At 52.5% G+C, this 12,036-nt stretch overlaps 5 protein-coding genes across 5 annotated transcripts; 4 read left to right on the top strand and 1 right to left on the bottom strand.

Annotated features, from left to right (window-relative positions):
- Positions 1–1,007: 1,007 nt before the first annotated feature.
- On the top strand, positions 1,008–1,838 carry CKM354_000827700 (uncharacterized protein; the record flags this gene model as incomplete). Its single annotated transcript, XM_044803646.1, has 2 exons — positions 1,008–1,062; positions 1,129–1,838. 2 exons carry the CDS (start codon positions 1,008–1,010, stop codon positions 1,836–1,838), a joined length of 765 nt encoding a protein of 254 aa, XP_044659581.1.
- Positions 1,839–2,177: 339 nt separating this feature from the next.
- CKM354_000827600 (uncharacterized protein) lies at positions 2,178–4,458 on the bottom strand (the record flags this gene model as incomplete). The annotated part of the gene is made up of 3 exons (XM_044803645.1): positions 2,178–2,207; positions 2,254–2,853; positions 2,935–4,458. 3 exons carry the CDS (start codon positions 4,456–4,458, stop codon positions 2,178–2,180), a joined length of 2,154 nt encoding a protein of 717 aa, XP_044659580.1.
- Positions 4,459–4,696: 238 nt separating this feature from the next.
- Positions 4,697–5,638, top strand: CKM354_000827500 (uncharacterized protein; the record flags this gene model as incomplete). Its single annotated transcript, XM_044803644.1, has 1 exon — positions 4,697–5,638. The coding sequence occupies one exon, from the start codon at positions 4,697–4,699 to the stop codon at positions 5,636–5,638; it is 942 nt and encodes a 313-aa protein (XP_044659579.1).
- Positions 5,639–6,717: 1,079 nt separating this feature from the next.
- On the top strand, positions 6,718–10,658 carry CKM354_000827400 (uncharacterized protein; the record flags this gene model as incomplete). The annotated part of the gene is made up of 2 exons (XM_044803643.1): positions 6,718–9,270; positions 9,327–10,658. 2 exons carry the CDS (start codon positions 6,718–6,720, stop codon positions 10,656–10,658), a joined length of 3,885 nt encoding a protein of 1,294 aa, XP_044659578.1.
- A 390-nt stretch (positions 10,659–11,048) lies between these two features.
- CKM354_000827300 (uncharacterized protein) lies at positions 11,049–11,894 on the top strand (the record flags this gene model as incomplete). Its single annotated transcript, XM_044803642.1, has 3 exons — positions 11,049–11,092; positions 11,141–11,267; positions 11,319–11,894. The coding sequence occupies 3 exons, from the start codon at positions 11,049–11,051 to the stop codon at positions 11,892–11,894; spliced, it is 747 nt and encodes a 248-aa protein (XP_044659577.1).
- Between the last annotated feature and the right edge of the window lie 142 nt (positions 11,895–12,036).

The following is a 12,036-nucleotide window of genomic DNA, read 5'->3' as shown; positions in this document are numbered from 1 at the left end:
TGTATCTCTAATATGATTGTGTAGATCTTGAGTACAGGCGCGAACATGCGGCGCAACATTCCTCGATATTATTAACACCATTGCGCTGCCGGCCTTGCGATTGATGCTGTGTACCATGGTAGGAAGACGGCAAGCCTTCTGTCAAGCCCTTCACCTCCGTTTGCTGAGCTAGGTCGGTGCGCATGCTTCGGTAACACATGGTGAGTGCCATCCTGATTGGAATTGAAACTTGTGCTCTGACGTGCTCCGGAGGGAACACTCATAAGGATTCCAGCTTTGCTGTTGTCCCGGTCACCGCACTGTTCTTTTCCTCAGCTCGACGATATTGAACTTGGAAGGCTGAGCAGCACGGGATGCATCCCGAGCCTCGACTTCAAGATGCTCATTGACGCCATTGTTCCCATCTCGTGTGGTCCATATGACTCCTCTTGAAGATACACCTCATCAAATCTAGAGGCTATCAGTGAAGCGAGAGTTCACATGTAGTCCGAGTAGGCGAGCTCGGTCTGCTGAGATTAGCTGGATTACTGATACCGTAGCAAAGCAGAGCCCTGAACTTGCCGTATCTTTCATTGGCGAGCAAGGCGCCCTATGCAGACCCACAGCCGACCACTTACCCGCGCGAGTGTCCCATCGCCTCGCCGTGACAAAACAAACGTTGACTGAGCAGCAGAACCCGAAGTGTGAGCAGCAACCACGACTGGACGTCAGGGAAGCTAAGCTTCGTGTGAGGATGCGACCTTCCCAGAGAAGCAGTCGCAGCCGAGGTAGCATTGAGTTTGGGCGGGCGCACATGGAGACTCACATCATCGTTTCTACATCGAAGGGCGTGAAAAGCTAGCTGGCTCGTGCTTTTGACATATTGCTCATCCCTGACTGGTCCACAGTCTGCCGGGTCTATATCTAAGAGATAGAACGCAGTATCAAAGCAGTCGGCCAGCAGCACAGGAAGATCAAACAGCTTGACAGATTTCGCACCTCAGGAATTGAACCTTGAAGCAAACACAATGGGATCTTACGCACCAGACGAGCGCAGCAAAGCAGGCAGATTGCCAAAACGAAGTGAGTAGTTCATCCGAAGTTATTCCAGGTATATAGCTTTAGAAGCAGACACTGACCTCAGCACAGTGAAGTATGACGCCGAGCTAGTTCATAGCATCCTCAATGAGACTCCCATCCTACACGTCTCATTCAACGCGCCTCCCAAAGACGGCCCACAATTTCCTACAATCCTCCCCATGCTCGGCGCAGTAGCCACCTATGGATCCGACGAAGAGCCCTCAATCTATCTTCACGGCAGCTCAGTCGCAAGACTATTCTGCATGACCAATGGCTCCGAAATCCCGCTTTGTGTGTGTGGATCAATCCTCGATGGCTATGTGCTCGCCCTCTCGCCCTTCCACAACAGCTGCAACTATCGAGCCGCAGTTGCTTACGGGTACGGAGCCATGGTCGAGGACGCCGCAGAGGTCGATTTTGCATTGCGCTTGATCACGAACAACTCCATACCTGAGCGGTGGGAGAATAGCAGGCAGCCGCCGACCAAAGCGGAGCTTCAATCGACTGGAGTGCTCAAAGTGCGTATTGAAACTGCTTCTGCGAAAGTGAGAGCTGGAGGGCCTAGTGACGACAAAGCCGATCTCGAGAACACCGAAGTGACTGAGAAGACCTGGATCGGAGTGGTTCCAACATATCTGACACTGGGCGCACCTATTGCAGGAGAGTTCAACCGGGTTCAACGGTTTCCAGAGCATCTTGATGATTGGGTACAGGATGTGAACTCGTTAAACGAGCAGCGAGCAATCGATGCCGTCGACGAGAGCGGGGGTGCAGACTAGGTGTGCCAGCTGCTTGAGCAAGGGTTGGTCGTAAGCTGGCGCGCGGAGATGGAATGCGGAAAGGACTTCTTTCCCAGGCGCGTTGTCTCTGATTGAGCGCTCGATGGAGGATAGGAGGTGCCCATCGGCGTTCTGCGATAGCTCGAGCATATGCAAGAACATCAACGCGATCTCCCGTTTTCTGTCCGACTCGTTTTGTACGACCGAACAAAGCGACAAGCAGCTTTGGGAAGTTTTGGGGCTCGTAAAGTCTCGGATCCAGGTCAAATAGCTTCCCATCCCATATTTCGTTGGCGTGTTGTATGTAGCGTGCAAGACCGAGCCGATTGCACTTCCGCGCTAGCAGGTTGATATTTTTGGTGGAATAAGCTGGGCCAAACAGTGTCCACATCTGCTTGAGCAGCACCTTTCGTACGAGAGCTGGACTTGTCTGCATTTCAGGCTTGTGAAGACCTTCCTCATTGAGTTTCTTGAGCAAAAGAATGCCACGTGCCCAAGTATGGCTGTGTCCAGTCTGTGGAGAGTCTGCTGCAGTCAACAGCTTTTTAGTAGTAGCGCGCCGGAAGCCCCAGACGATCAATGCACCACGCATGGAAGAACTGAATATGGTCCACAGAGGAACGTTGATGTTCACCTTCCTGCCTTTCTCAAGCGTAATCGTTCGATATGATTTTGGTCTGGTTCGGTAGAATTTTGGCAGCCAATGAACAAGTTGTTCCAACTCTTCCCATTTCTGCAACATGCCATATCGCTTCATTAGCTCGATCCACAGGTACGGCCGAACTTCGATACCGCGTTCTGCTGCGTACATGCTTGCGTTAGTCACGAACTGTAAAGGTGGCACACCCAAGTACTCATCGAGCATGTCCTGCGGCGGAGCATGGCCAGCATTGCGTTCTGGGAGCAGGTAGCGATACATAGATGCCAGGGTGCTCCCCAGGATGACGACATCAAGTGCCTGTATTTGCTGAGTGGTATCTGCAACCAGCCGGAATTGTCGGTGTTTGACGTGGTGCTGCAGAAGGCAGTTCCATGCCCTGGCCTGTGCTACTCCGCCTCTAAGAGAAAGTCCTAGCAGAGTCACCTGCGCATTTACCAAGTCTCCATTCTCAAGAAACGAAGCAAGAAGGGCTTGCTGCGTCGCTGAGTCCTCGAAAGCTTCGGGATGTTCGTCGGTGGCCAGTAAAGCCTCGTATAGATTTTCTGGTCCCTCTCTGGCAAACTTGATCAGGAGTCGGCAATATATGGCATCGTTGATTGCCAATTTCATGTCTTGCAGGTTTTTCAACTTCAAGTCGAATTCGGATGCAGAGCCAACTCGAAGTGCGATCTCACGCATGGCCAATGGTCCAATTCTGTCAACGCCGATAACCCCAAGACCGCTGACGATCATGTCCAGCGGGAATGCCCTTGTGGCGAACATCTTCGCGACAAAAGCATCGCTCACTTCTCGTTGCTTGATACCATGTACCTCTCCTACCAGCGTTGACATCGTGGCTCGAGTCATGGACGGAAGGTCGATTGACACGCCGTCCTTGGGTACGACAATGTCGTCTTTCTCGCTACTTCGACGGTGAACCATGGGAAGAGACTTGTTTCCATCGCGTTCGAAGAGTTCTTGCACGAGCTGCATAGCAAATACTTCTGCTCCCGGTCCATCTCCATTCGATATGAAAAGCTTATGCCAATGAAGGACCTGCTCCACGCTTCGTTGCTTGAGCAGCTCTGGTATAAAATGATCATACAGCTTGTGTGCTCTCCCTTGTTTTTTGTAGATGGCTCTGAACTCTTTGAAAGCACCGCTCGCTGCGCAATAGGGTGCGAGACCATTGAGGTCGATTTGTTCCTCACCAAGATGCTCCGCAATGTAGCGAGCCCACTTCGCGGCCCAAAATGGACTAACAGACAAGAAGGTGCCCACAGCAGTCTGATATAACTTCGGATATACCTTTCCTGAACGGTCCTTGAGGCGAACGGCGTACTGCAGAACTTCCAGGAAAAAGCGTCTATGGTCAGACCTCTCCCCTTTCCAGATACCTGAGGTGATGAAGGTGGTCCATAAGATATCCGCGTCATCACCAATGGTCGGGAGGTCCACTCCATGTTGTCTCATGCCATCCCACACCACAATCACTCCTTCCAACCCCTCATGACGTTGAGTGTTCTGGGCTAGCTCTGCCCATAGGCTGAGATTACTCCTATGCTTGGGCGAGTCGACCACCAGTCTCACCAGTCTGGCACTGCTCATAGGATGCATGAGATGGCCCGACAAGCTCGTGTACGTTTCCCCAAAAGATGATCGCAAATTTGTAGGTCCAACCCGAGGCCCTAACGCCCTTCGCAACGCATTCTCTGCAGCATCCTCTCGTTTCTGAGCAGCTACAGTATCGGTGTCATCGTCTCGTGAGCTACGATAGTAGCGCCCTCGCGGGAAAGATGGGCCATCTTCTTCTTCGTGATCCTCTGGGGGATGATGTTTGTTCTGTTGTGCATATCGCCGTATTGCTACGCATGGTCGCAGATGTGTAGCAAGAGGTGCACTGCTGGTAATGTCCAAGACGCGGCGGAGGAAGCAGAGAGTCGATGGTCTGCTCAGCCATCGGTCAAAGCGCGTGCCCATGGCCATGAGCAGTTCATGCAGCAGCCTCGGTCTGGTGCCATTGCGCTTGCATCGGTCTCCAGTGATGCGAGCCTGTTCCGTTCAGTCCTGCTCGCGTGTGTGAGAGAAGCAGATCTGAGAGCTTCATCGGCGCGTCGCAAGTCACCTCCGAGCGCCAAGATATTGAGTCGTTATCGATTCGCGAGGCTTTCTTGCCTGCGACCAACATCAACTTCACATCGCACTGCACCCACACAATATGCCCGTCACACGGAAACGAAAAGGGTCGCCAGCCCTCGAGGAAGACGCAGAGTCATCGAAGCGCAGATTCGCTGAGGCCAACGTGCCCGAAAAGCAGCTGGAAGCAGAATTGAAGGAGGATGTAGCAGAAGCGGCTGCAAAAGACGACACAGCAACAACGTCGGGAGAGACAGCCGCAGCACCTTCAGCAGCCGATGAGAGAGCGGCGCGATTTGCGGCACTGCGCGCCAGAAATGCGGCCAGTCGCAAATCGAACTTGCAGGAGACGAAGCAGGAAATGCAGAGAGCGTCTGTGGACCCATCGCAATTGACCTCCATAAACCGGAAGAAAGACGTCGCATCGCATAAACTGCTGAAAGCCGAGATCGAAGAAAGTGGTGAAGACTTCGAGAGGAAGCGAGCGTGGGACTGGACGATTGAGGAGTCAGAGCGATGGGACGAGCGACTAGCTGGAAAGGCGCGAAAACGCGACGAGAATCAATTTGCAGACTACAACAAGGAAGCAGGAAAGGTGTACGAGCGGCAGTTGGGTCAAATGGCAAAGGCTGGGTTCGAGGAGAGGCTAGCATCCTACGAACAGGACAAGAGAGAAGCGATCAACAGAGCAGTTGCAAGTGGTGGGTTGGAGCTTGTGGAGACGCAGGATGGCGAGCTCATAGCCGTGGACAAGGACGGCACATTCTACTCTACCAACGACACCAGCACATTCACGAACGGCAAGCCCTCGAAAGATGCCGTTGATCGTCTCGTCGCAGACATCAAGAAGGCGGAGGAGGTGCGGATGAAGAAGCGACGAGAACGTGGCCGGCCAGACGAGGATGGCTCCGATGTGACGTACATCAACGAGAAGAACAAGCAGTTCAACATGAAGTTGGCGCGCTTCTACAATAAGTATACTGCGGATATTCGGGAGAGTTTCGAGAGAGGCACGGCGATATGAGTGAATGATAACGAGCCAAGAGTTGATCACGGATCCTCACTTTTCCATCGGACAGGTTTGTCGAATACCATCCGTGACCGTCTTCACGCATCTCAAGCATATCCGAGCCCTAAGTCTCTCAAGCCACGCAGACGGCAGAAGTGGTCATGATTCTAAGCTAGGATTGCTTCCCTGCTACATGTGGGAGGAGCTTATCCTGACCTCAATATGAGCCAAACAACGCGAGTTTATAGGCCATGCAGCACGTGGCGGCGACGGGGTCCAAGACTAGCAAGGTTGTGATCGAACTGGAGTTTCGAACTCGCCATCTCAGTCTCGGACTGTTTACGAACAGTTCGCGCGCATGTCGTGTTCAAAGGTCCAGCCCTAGACGTAGTAAGACGGTAACCTTTGTCGAGTGGGCACCTAGGGGAGTTCATCCACCATAGATGCGTAGTCAGCTACTTGGCATTCAGCAGCCCGGGGTTTCGGGCGCAACCTGAGAAAATTCTCTGATATTGAAGGAAGCACAAGTTTGACACGTTGTGTACAGGGTGACATCCATGGCGAAATTCGTCATGGATTCCCACAGCACTCATCGATCTGCCCACGAATGTGATAGGCAGCACCGATGCAATGCGCAAAACATCGTCTTGGCACCTACGGAGTTCGGATCCGGCGAAGAATCCCGGTCGCTGTGTAGAATAAACAATGACCCGCGCAATCCGCGGACAGTTCGCGCGGATTCCACTGACTCCAAATCCCGCTGCAGAAACGCCAATACTCGTAACAACGGGCACAGATGGGTCGCAGCGTGTCTGGCCACCCGAAATCGTGCTTCCCATTGGACGCTGCCTGTCTTTGTGATCGATAGTGACTCACCGAGACGTTAGGGAGGGTGTTGAGTTCGCAAACTTCGCATTCGCAGCTGTCTTGGTGGCGTCGCTAGCTCCTGGGCATTGTTCGATCCTCTACGGAGTAGTTGACCGGCTGCCTGGCGTACATCATGATTCACCTTCTCCCATAACATTGAAATAAAGCCGTTCTTTTCTGTACACAGTTCTAGCTCATGCCTTGACCCGTACCGTTTGCACCTCGACATGGGTGACTACAAGGTTGATGAGAAGGCGCTCGAAGGCCTTGGCGCGACTGCCAACGCCCCCCTGCAACCCCAGGATCCAACAATCGACTCCAAGCACAATGTCGATATCGAAAAGGGCTCAGGCTCTGACAGCGAGGATGCCGCGGATGTCCCGACGACTAAGGACGAGGAGAAGGAGTCTTCTGGAGGTCTGAAGGACTATTGGCGCGTCTTCTCTTATGCCGACAAACAAGACGTTGCTTTTTATCTCGTTTCCTTAGGCTGTGCCATCGCTTCTGGCGCTGCTTTGCCATTGATGACCCTCATTTTCGGTCAATTCACGACAGACTTCAACAACTTCACAACCGGCGTCAATACGCCTCAGCAGTTCCGAGACAAGGTCGACAGCTTCGTCCTTTGGTTCATCTACCTCTTCGTGGCTCGGCTGATCCTCGCATATATTACGACTGTTCTCATCAGCATAGCCGCCACGCGAACGACACGAAATCTACGCCAGGCGTTTCTTGAAAAGACACTTCGCTTGGAGATCTGGCACTTCGACAAAGCCGGAGGTGGATCTGCTGCCACCCAGGTCACCACAAATGGCAATCGCATCAACCAAGGAATCGCAGAGAAACTCGCCTCGCTAATCCAAGGGTTCTCTCTATTCTTTTCTTCTTGGATCATCGCACTCGCAGTCCAATGGAAGCTTGCCTTGATCTGCATGAGCATCATACCCGCCCTGTTAGTCATCATTGGAACCTGTATTTCCATTGATGCGAGGCAGGAAGGAGAGATTACCAAGATCTACTCTCAGGGTGCCGTCTTAGCACAAGATGCCATTTCTTCGATCCGGACCATCTACGCATTTGGTGCACAGGAGAAAATTGTGAAGAAGTGGGATGAATACTTGCAACGTGCCCACGATATCGGTTTCTGGAAAAGTCCCAACTATGGCGTGCTGTTCTCAACCGAGAACTTCCTTGTATTCAGCGCAACAGCACTTGCTTTCTGGCAAGGTTACAGAATGTTCAACTGGGGCGAGATCGAAGATGTCGGTACTGTTTTCACAGTTGTGCTGAGTGTGGCTATTGGTACGACCTCGCTTTCCATGATTGCACCTCAGCAGCAAGCCATCGCGAACGCTGCCAGTGCTGCGCATGAGCTGTTTGAGACCATCGACAAGAAATCGCTTCTCGACCCGCTTGCCACGACTGGTAAGCAGCCAGTAGACTGCAAGGGTGAGATCGAGGTGAAGGGCTTGACATTCACCTACCCAGCTCGACCAACTGCTCAAGTTCTGCATGGACTCAACCTGTCAATTCCTGCAGGCAAGACCACAGCTCTTGTCGGTCCCTCCGGATGTGGCAAGTCCACGCTGATTGGCCTGTTGGAGCGATGGTATGAGAAGACTGGTGGTTCTATCTTGCTCGATGGCACCGAGCTCTCTGAGTATAACACCAAGTGGTTGCGAAGTAACATCCGCCTGGTGCAGCAAGAGCCGGTACTCTTCCGCGGAACTGTCTACGAGAATGTCGTCAAGGGTCTTGTTGGCGAACAATTGAGCCTGCCGGACGAGAAGAAGAGAGCACTGGTCGAAGATGCGTGTCGACAGGCGAACGCTCACGACTTCATCGCAGAGCTGCCGGAAGGCTATGACACACAGGTCGGTGAGAGAGCCTCCATGTTGAGCGGTGGTCAGAGACAGCGCGTCGCTATTGCACGAAGTATCATTTCCGACCCCAAAATTCTGCTCTTGGACGAAGCTACTAGTGCCCTCGACCCTACAGCAGAACGAGTTGTGCAAGCTGCATTGAACAAAGTCTCCGTCAACAAGACGACCTTGATTATCGCGCACAAACTTGCAACAGTCAAGCAGGCCGATAACATCGCTGTCATGCAATATGGTCGACTGGTGGAGCAAGGAACTCACAAAGAATTGATCGAAGCAGGTGGTCAATACGCCGCAATGGTTCGAGCTCAAGACTTGGGTGCCAAAGAGGAGGGCGAAGCCGAAATTATGGACGAAGACGACGAGAACCGAGCTGAGCGACAGATGTCGTTGCAACGCACCAAGACTGCGGGTGCCTCAACAAGCGCGGAACGTAAGCTCAAGACTCTTACATCAGGCACCCTGAATTACTCTCTGATCAAGTGCATCTGGATCATGTTCTCCGAGAACCCAAAGCTATACTGGTGCTACGCCATCTCACTCTTCGGGGCAATCATCGGCGGAGGCGTCTATCCAGCACAAGCCATTCTTTTCTCGAAGTTGATTAATGTCTTCACTCTCACGGGCTCTGAAGGACAATCGGAAGCTAACTTCTACTCTCTGATGTTCTTCGTTCTGGCCTTGGCGAGTGTTGTGGCATACTTCGGCATTGGCTGGTGTTGCAATGTCATTGGGCAGGAAGTCACCCATCGCTACCGCAAGGAGATGCTCGAGAGGTACATCAGCTTCGACCAGGACTTTTTCGACAGGCCTGAGAACTCCAGTGGTGCTTTGACCAGCAAGCTCTCCTCGGTTCCGACAGCATTGATGGAACTCATCAGTGCCAACGTCATGCTCATGGTATGTTTGCACAATGAATTGATAACATCTCCGGCATGAACTAACAATATCAACAGTGCATCGTGCTTGTCAATGTTATCGCGTCGAGTATTCTCGGGATCGCGTACGGCTGGAAGCTTGGTCTCGTCGTTGTCTTCGGTGGGCTGCCTATCCTCATTGGCTCCGGCTGGATCAGAATTCGAATGGATCAGAAGCTGGAAGCTCAAGCAAATGACCGCTTTGCAGACAGTGCAGGGCTCGCAACGGAAGCGGTGACTTCCATTCGAACCATCTCTTCTCTGACTTTGGAACAGAACGTCATGGCTGAGTACACTAACGCAATGTCGGACATCGTCATGAAAGCTACGAAGGGGTTCATCGTGACGATGGTTCCATATGCCCTCTCTCAATCGCTCGAGTTCCTCATTCTGGCTCTCGGTTTCTGGTATGGCTCTCGCTTGGTCGCTAGCTACGAATACACTACGGAACAATTCTTCGTGGTTTTCATCGCTGTTGTGTTCGGTGGGCAGGCAGCAGGACAATTCTTTGGATACAGTACATCGATCACGAAGGCTAGAGGTGCCGCGAACTACATACTTTGGCTACGCACCATCACGCCCTCTATCGGCGAGACCCCAGAGAACAAAGACATTGGTCCTTCTGGCGAAGGAGCCATCGCCATGGAAGATGTTGACTTCAGATATATTCAACGACATGCTTCACGCGTTCTTCGCGGAATCAGTCTCACGATCCATCCAGGGCAGTACGTCGCTTTCGTCGGCCCATCTGGTTGCGGTAAATCGACACTGATTGCTCTGATCGAGCGGTTCTACGATCCTTACACAGGAAGGATCACATTGAATGGAGACGATATTTCGAAGATGTCGCCAAAAGCTTACCGAAAGTACATGTCTTTAGTACAACAAGAGCCTCCACTCTACCAAGGCTCTGTCCGGGAGAACATCTCCCTCGGACTGGACTACGAACCTTCGGATGAGGAAGTCAACGAAGCTCTACGACAATCGAACGGGCTGGAATTCGTGTCGAGTCTTCCAGAAGGGCTGAACACTCCTTGCGGCAGCAAAGGTCTCCAATTCTCAGGCGGCCAACGTCAACGAATCGCAGTGGCTCGCGCATTGATCCGCAAGCCACGCCTTCTTCTCCTTGACGAAGCTACGTCTGCCCTTGACACGCAGAGCGAGCGCGTCGTGCAGAAAGCTCTCGATGAAGCGGCATCAAGTCGCACGACAATAGCCGTAGCGCACAGGTTAAGCACGATCCGGCACGCGAACGTGATTTTCGTGGTGGCGAATGGTAGGATAGCTGAGATGGGCACACACGAGGAATTGCAGGCCCTGAAAGGAAGATACTATGCCATGTGTCTGGCGCAGTCGCTGGATCAGGCATAAAAGTTGTTCCATGTTCTTTTCACGGCAGTTTCTACACATATGGCAGCGGAGAGAAAAGACTCGGCTCAATTTATGATGATAATGTACGACCAGGGTTGTACGAAATAGATTGTCTCTTCACAATGCAAATCATTGTCAGATGAGGTCAAGGCTGAACGATTTTGGCATGTGCTTGCATCGATATTCACCCACTGGTGAATAGCTACTTTTCTCCACTTATTAGGCCCCACTGCGAACCTTCGTTTCGCATCCAAGCCTCTCGCAGACATCCGAGACTCTCTTCTCGAATGGTATTGACCTGCATACGGCGCACATTCTTCATAACATTCGACACTGGTCACATCGTTATAGCACACGAATCTCGACACTTTCTTCCGAAACAACGACACCATGACTGACTATCCGGGCAACTTGCTCAAGGTCGGCTTGAAGGAGTAAGCCACAAGTCGATAATGGACTTGAGTCTCTGCTAACTTCCACAGCATGCTCGCTTCAGGCCTGTACTCCGACCTAACAATCGACTGCCGGGGCACCACCTTCGGAGTTCACAAGCTCGTCCTCCACACGCAGTCCAAGTACTTCAAGAAACTGCTGGCTGGAGGTTTCAAGGTGTGTTTTCATGCTCGAGTCAACCGATACAAGTTACTAACATCATCAAAGGAGGGCGTCGCCGCCTCCAACATCTCCCGTCTCCCACTCGACGAAGATCCGAACATCTTCTCTGTCGTCATTAAGCACCTGTACCAATTCGTGTACAACGACAGTGGACGTGGCGATACCGCACCAGTTCCATTCGCGGTCCTCGTTTATGCCGCTGCAGACATGTACGACATCGAGCCGCTCCGCACCCAGGCAGCCAAGCGCTTGAAAGACACTATCGACCCAAACGATATCGACACTTTCATCGAGACTATTCATGCTATCGATGAGAACACTGCCGATCAGGTCCTGTGGGACATTGTCATACCGGTCATCAAGAGCAACATGGGTCCTTTGTTGCAGCACGAGCGATTCCGCGAGATGCTGCACGACATGAAGGAGTTGAACTACCGCTTGTTGGCTATGCTGGATCCTGCAGCAGGAGTGATTGGTTTCGGCAAGGAGCAGCTTGTGGCGAGCTTCGCCACTAGTGACATGGGCGACGAGAATGAGGGCGATGAGGATGAGGACGACGAGTGGGACCCGTACAGCCTAGGGCGCATGTCAGGCCACGGACCTGGTCGACGCCTTGGATGACGGGTCGCTCTGCGTTCCTTTTGTCAACGCTGGTCGGTGTGCTTCACAGGCATTGACATTCTGCAGAAGCGGGCGAGAATAGCAGCATGAGGGAGGGCAAGGGCAGCTAGCTCGGGTTCGTGCAAGCGCACCATGAAGTACC

The sequence above is a fragment of the Cercospora kikuchii genome, assembly GCF_019650295.1.
Source record: "Cercospora kikuchii DNA, contig_00005, whole genome shotgun sequence".
NCBI classification, from domain to species: domain Eukaryota; kingdom Fungi; phylum Ascomycota; class Dothideomycetes; order Mycosphaerellales; family Mycosphaerellaceae; genus Cercospora; species Cercospora kikuchii.
The sequence above is the reverse complement of the archived record's forward strand: the minus strand, read 5'-3'. Positions and strand labels throughout refer to the sequence as shown.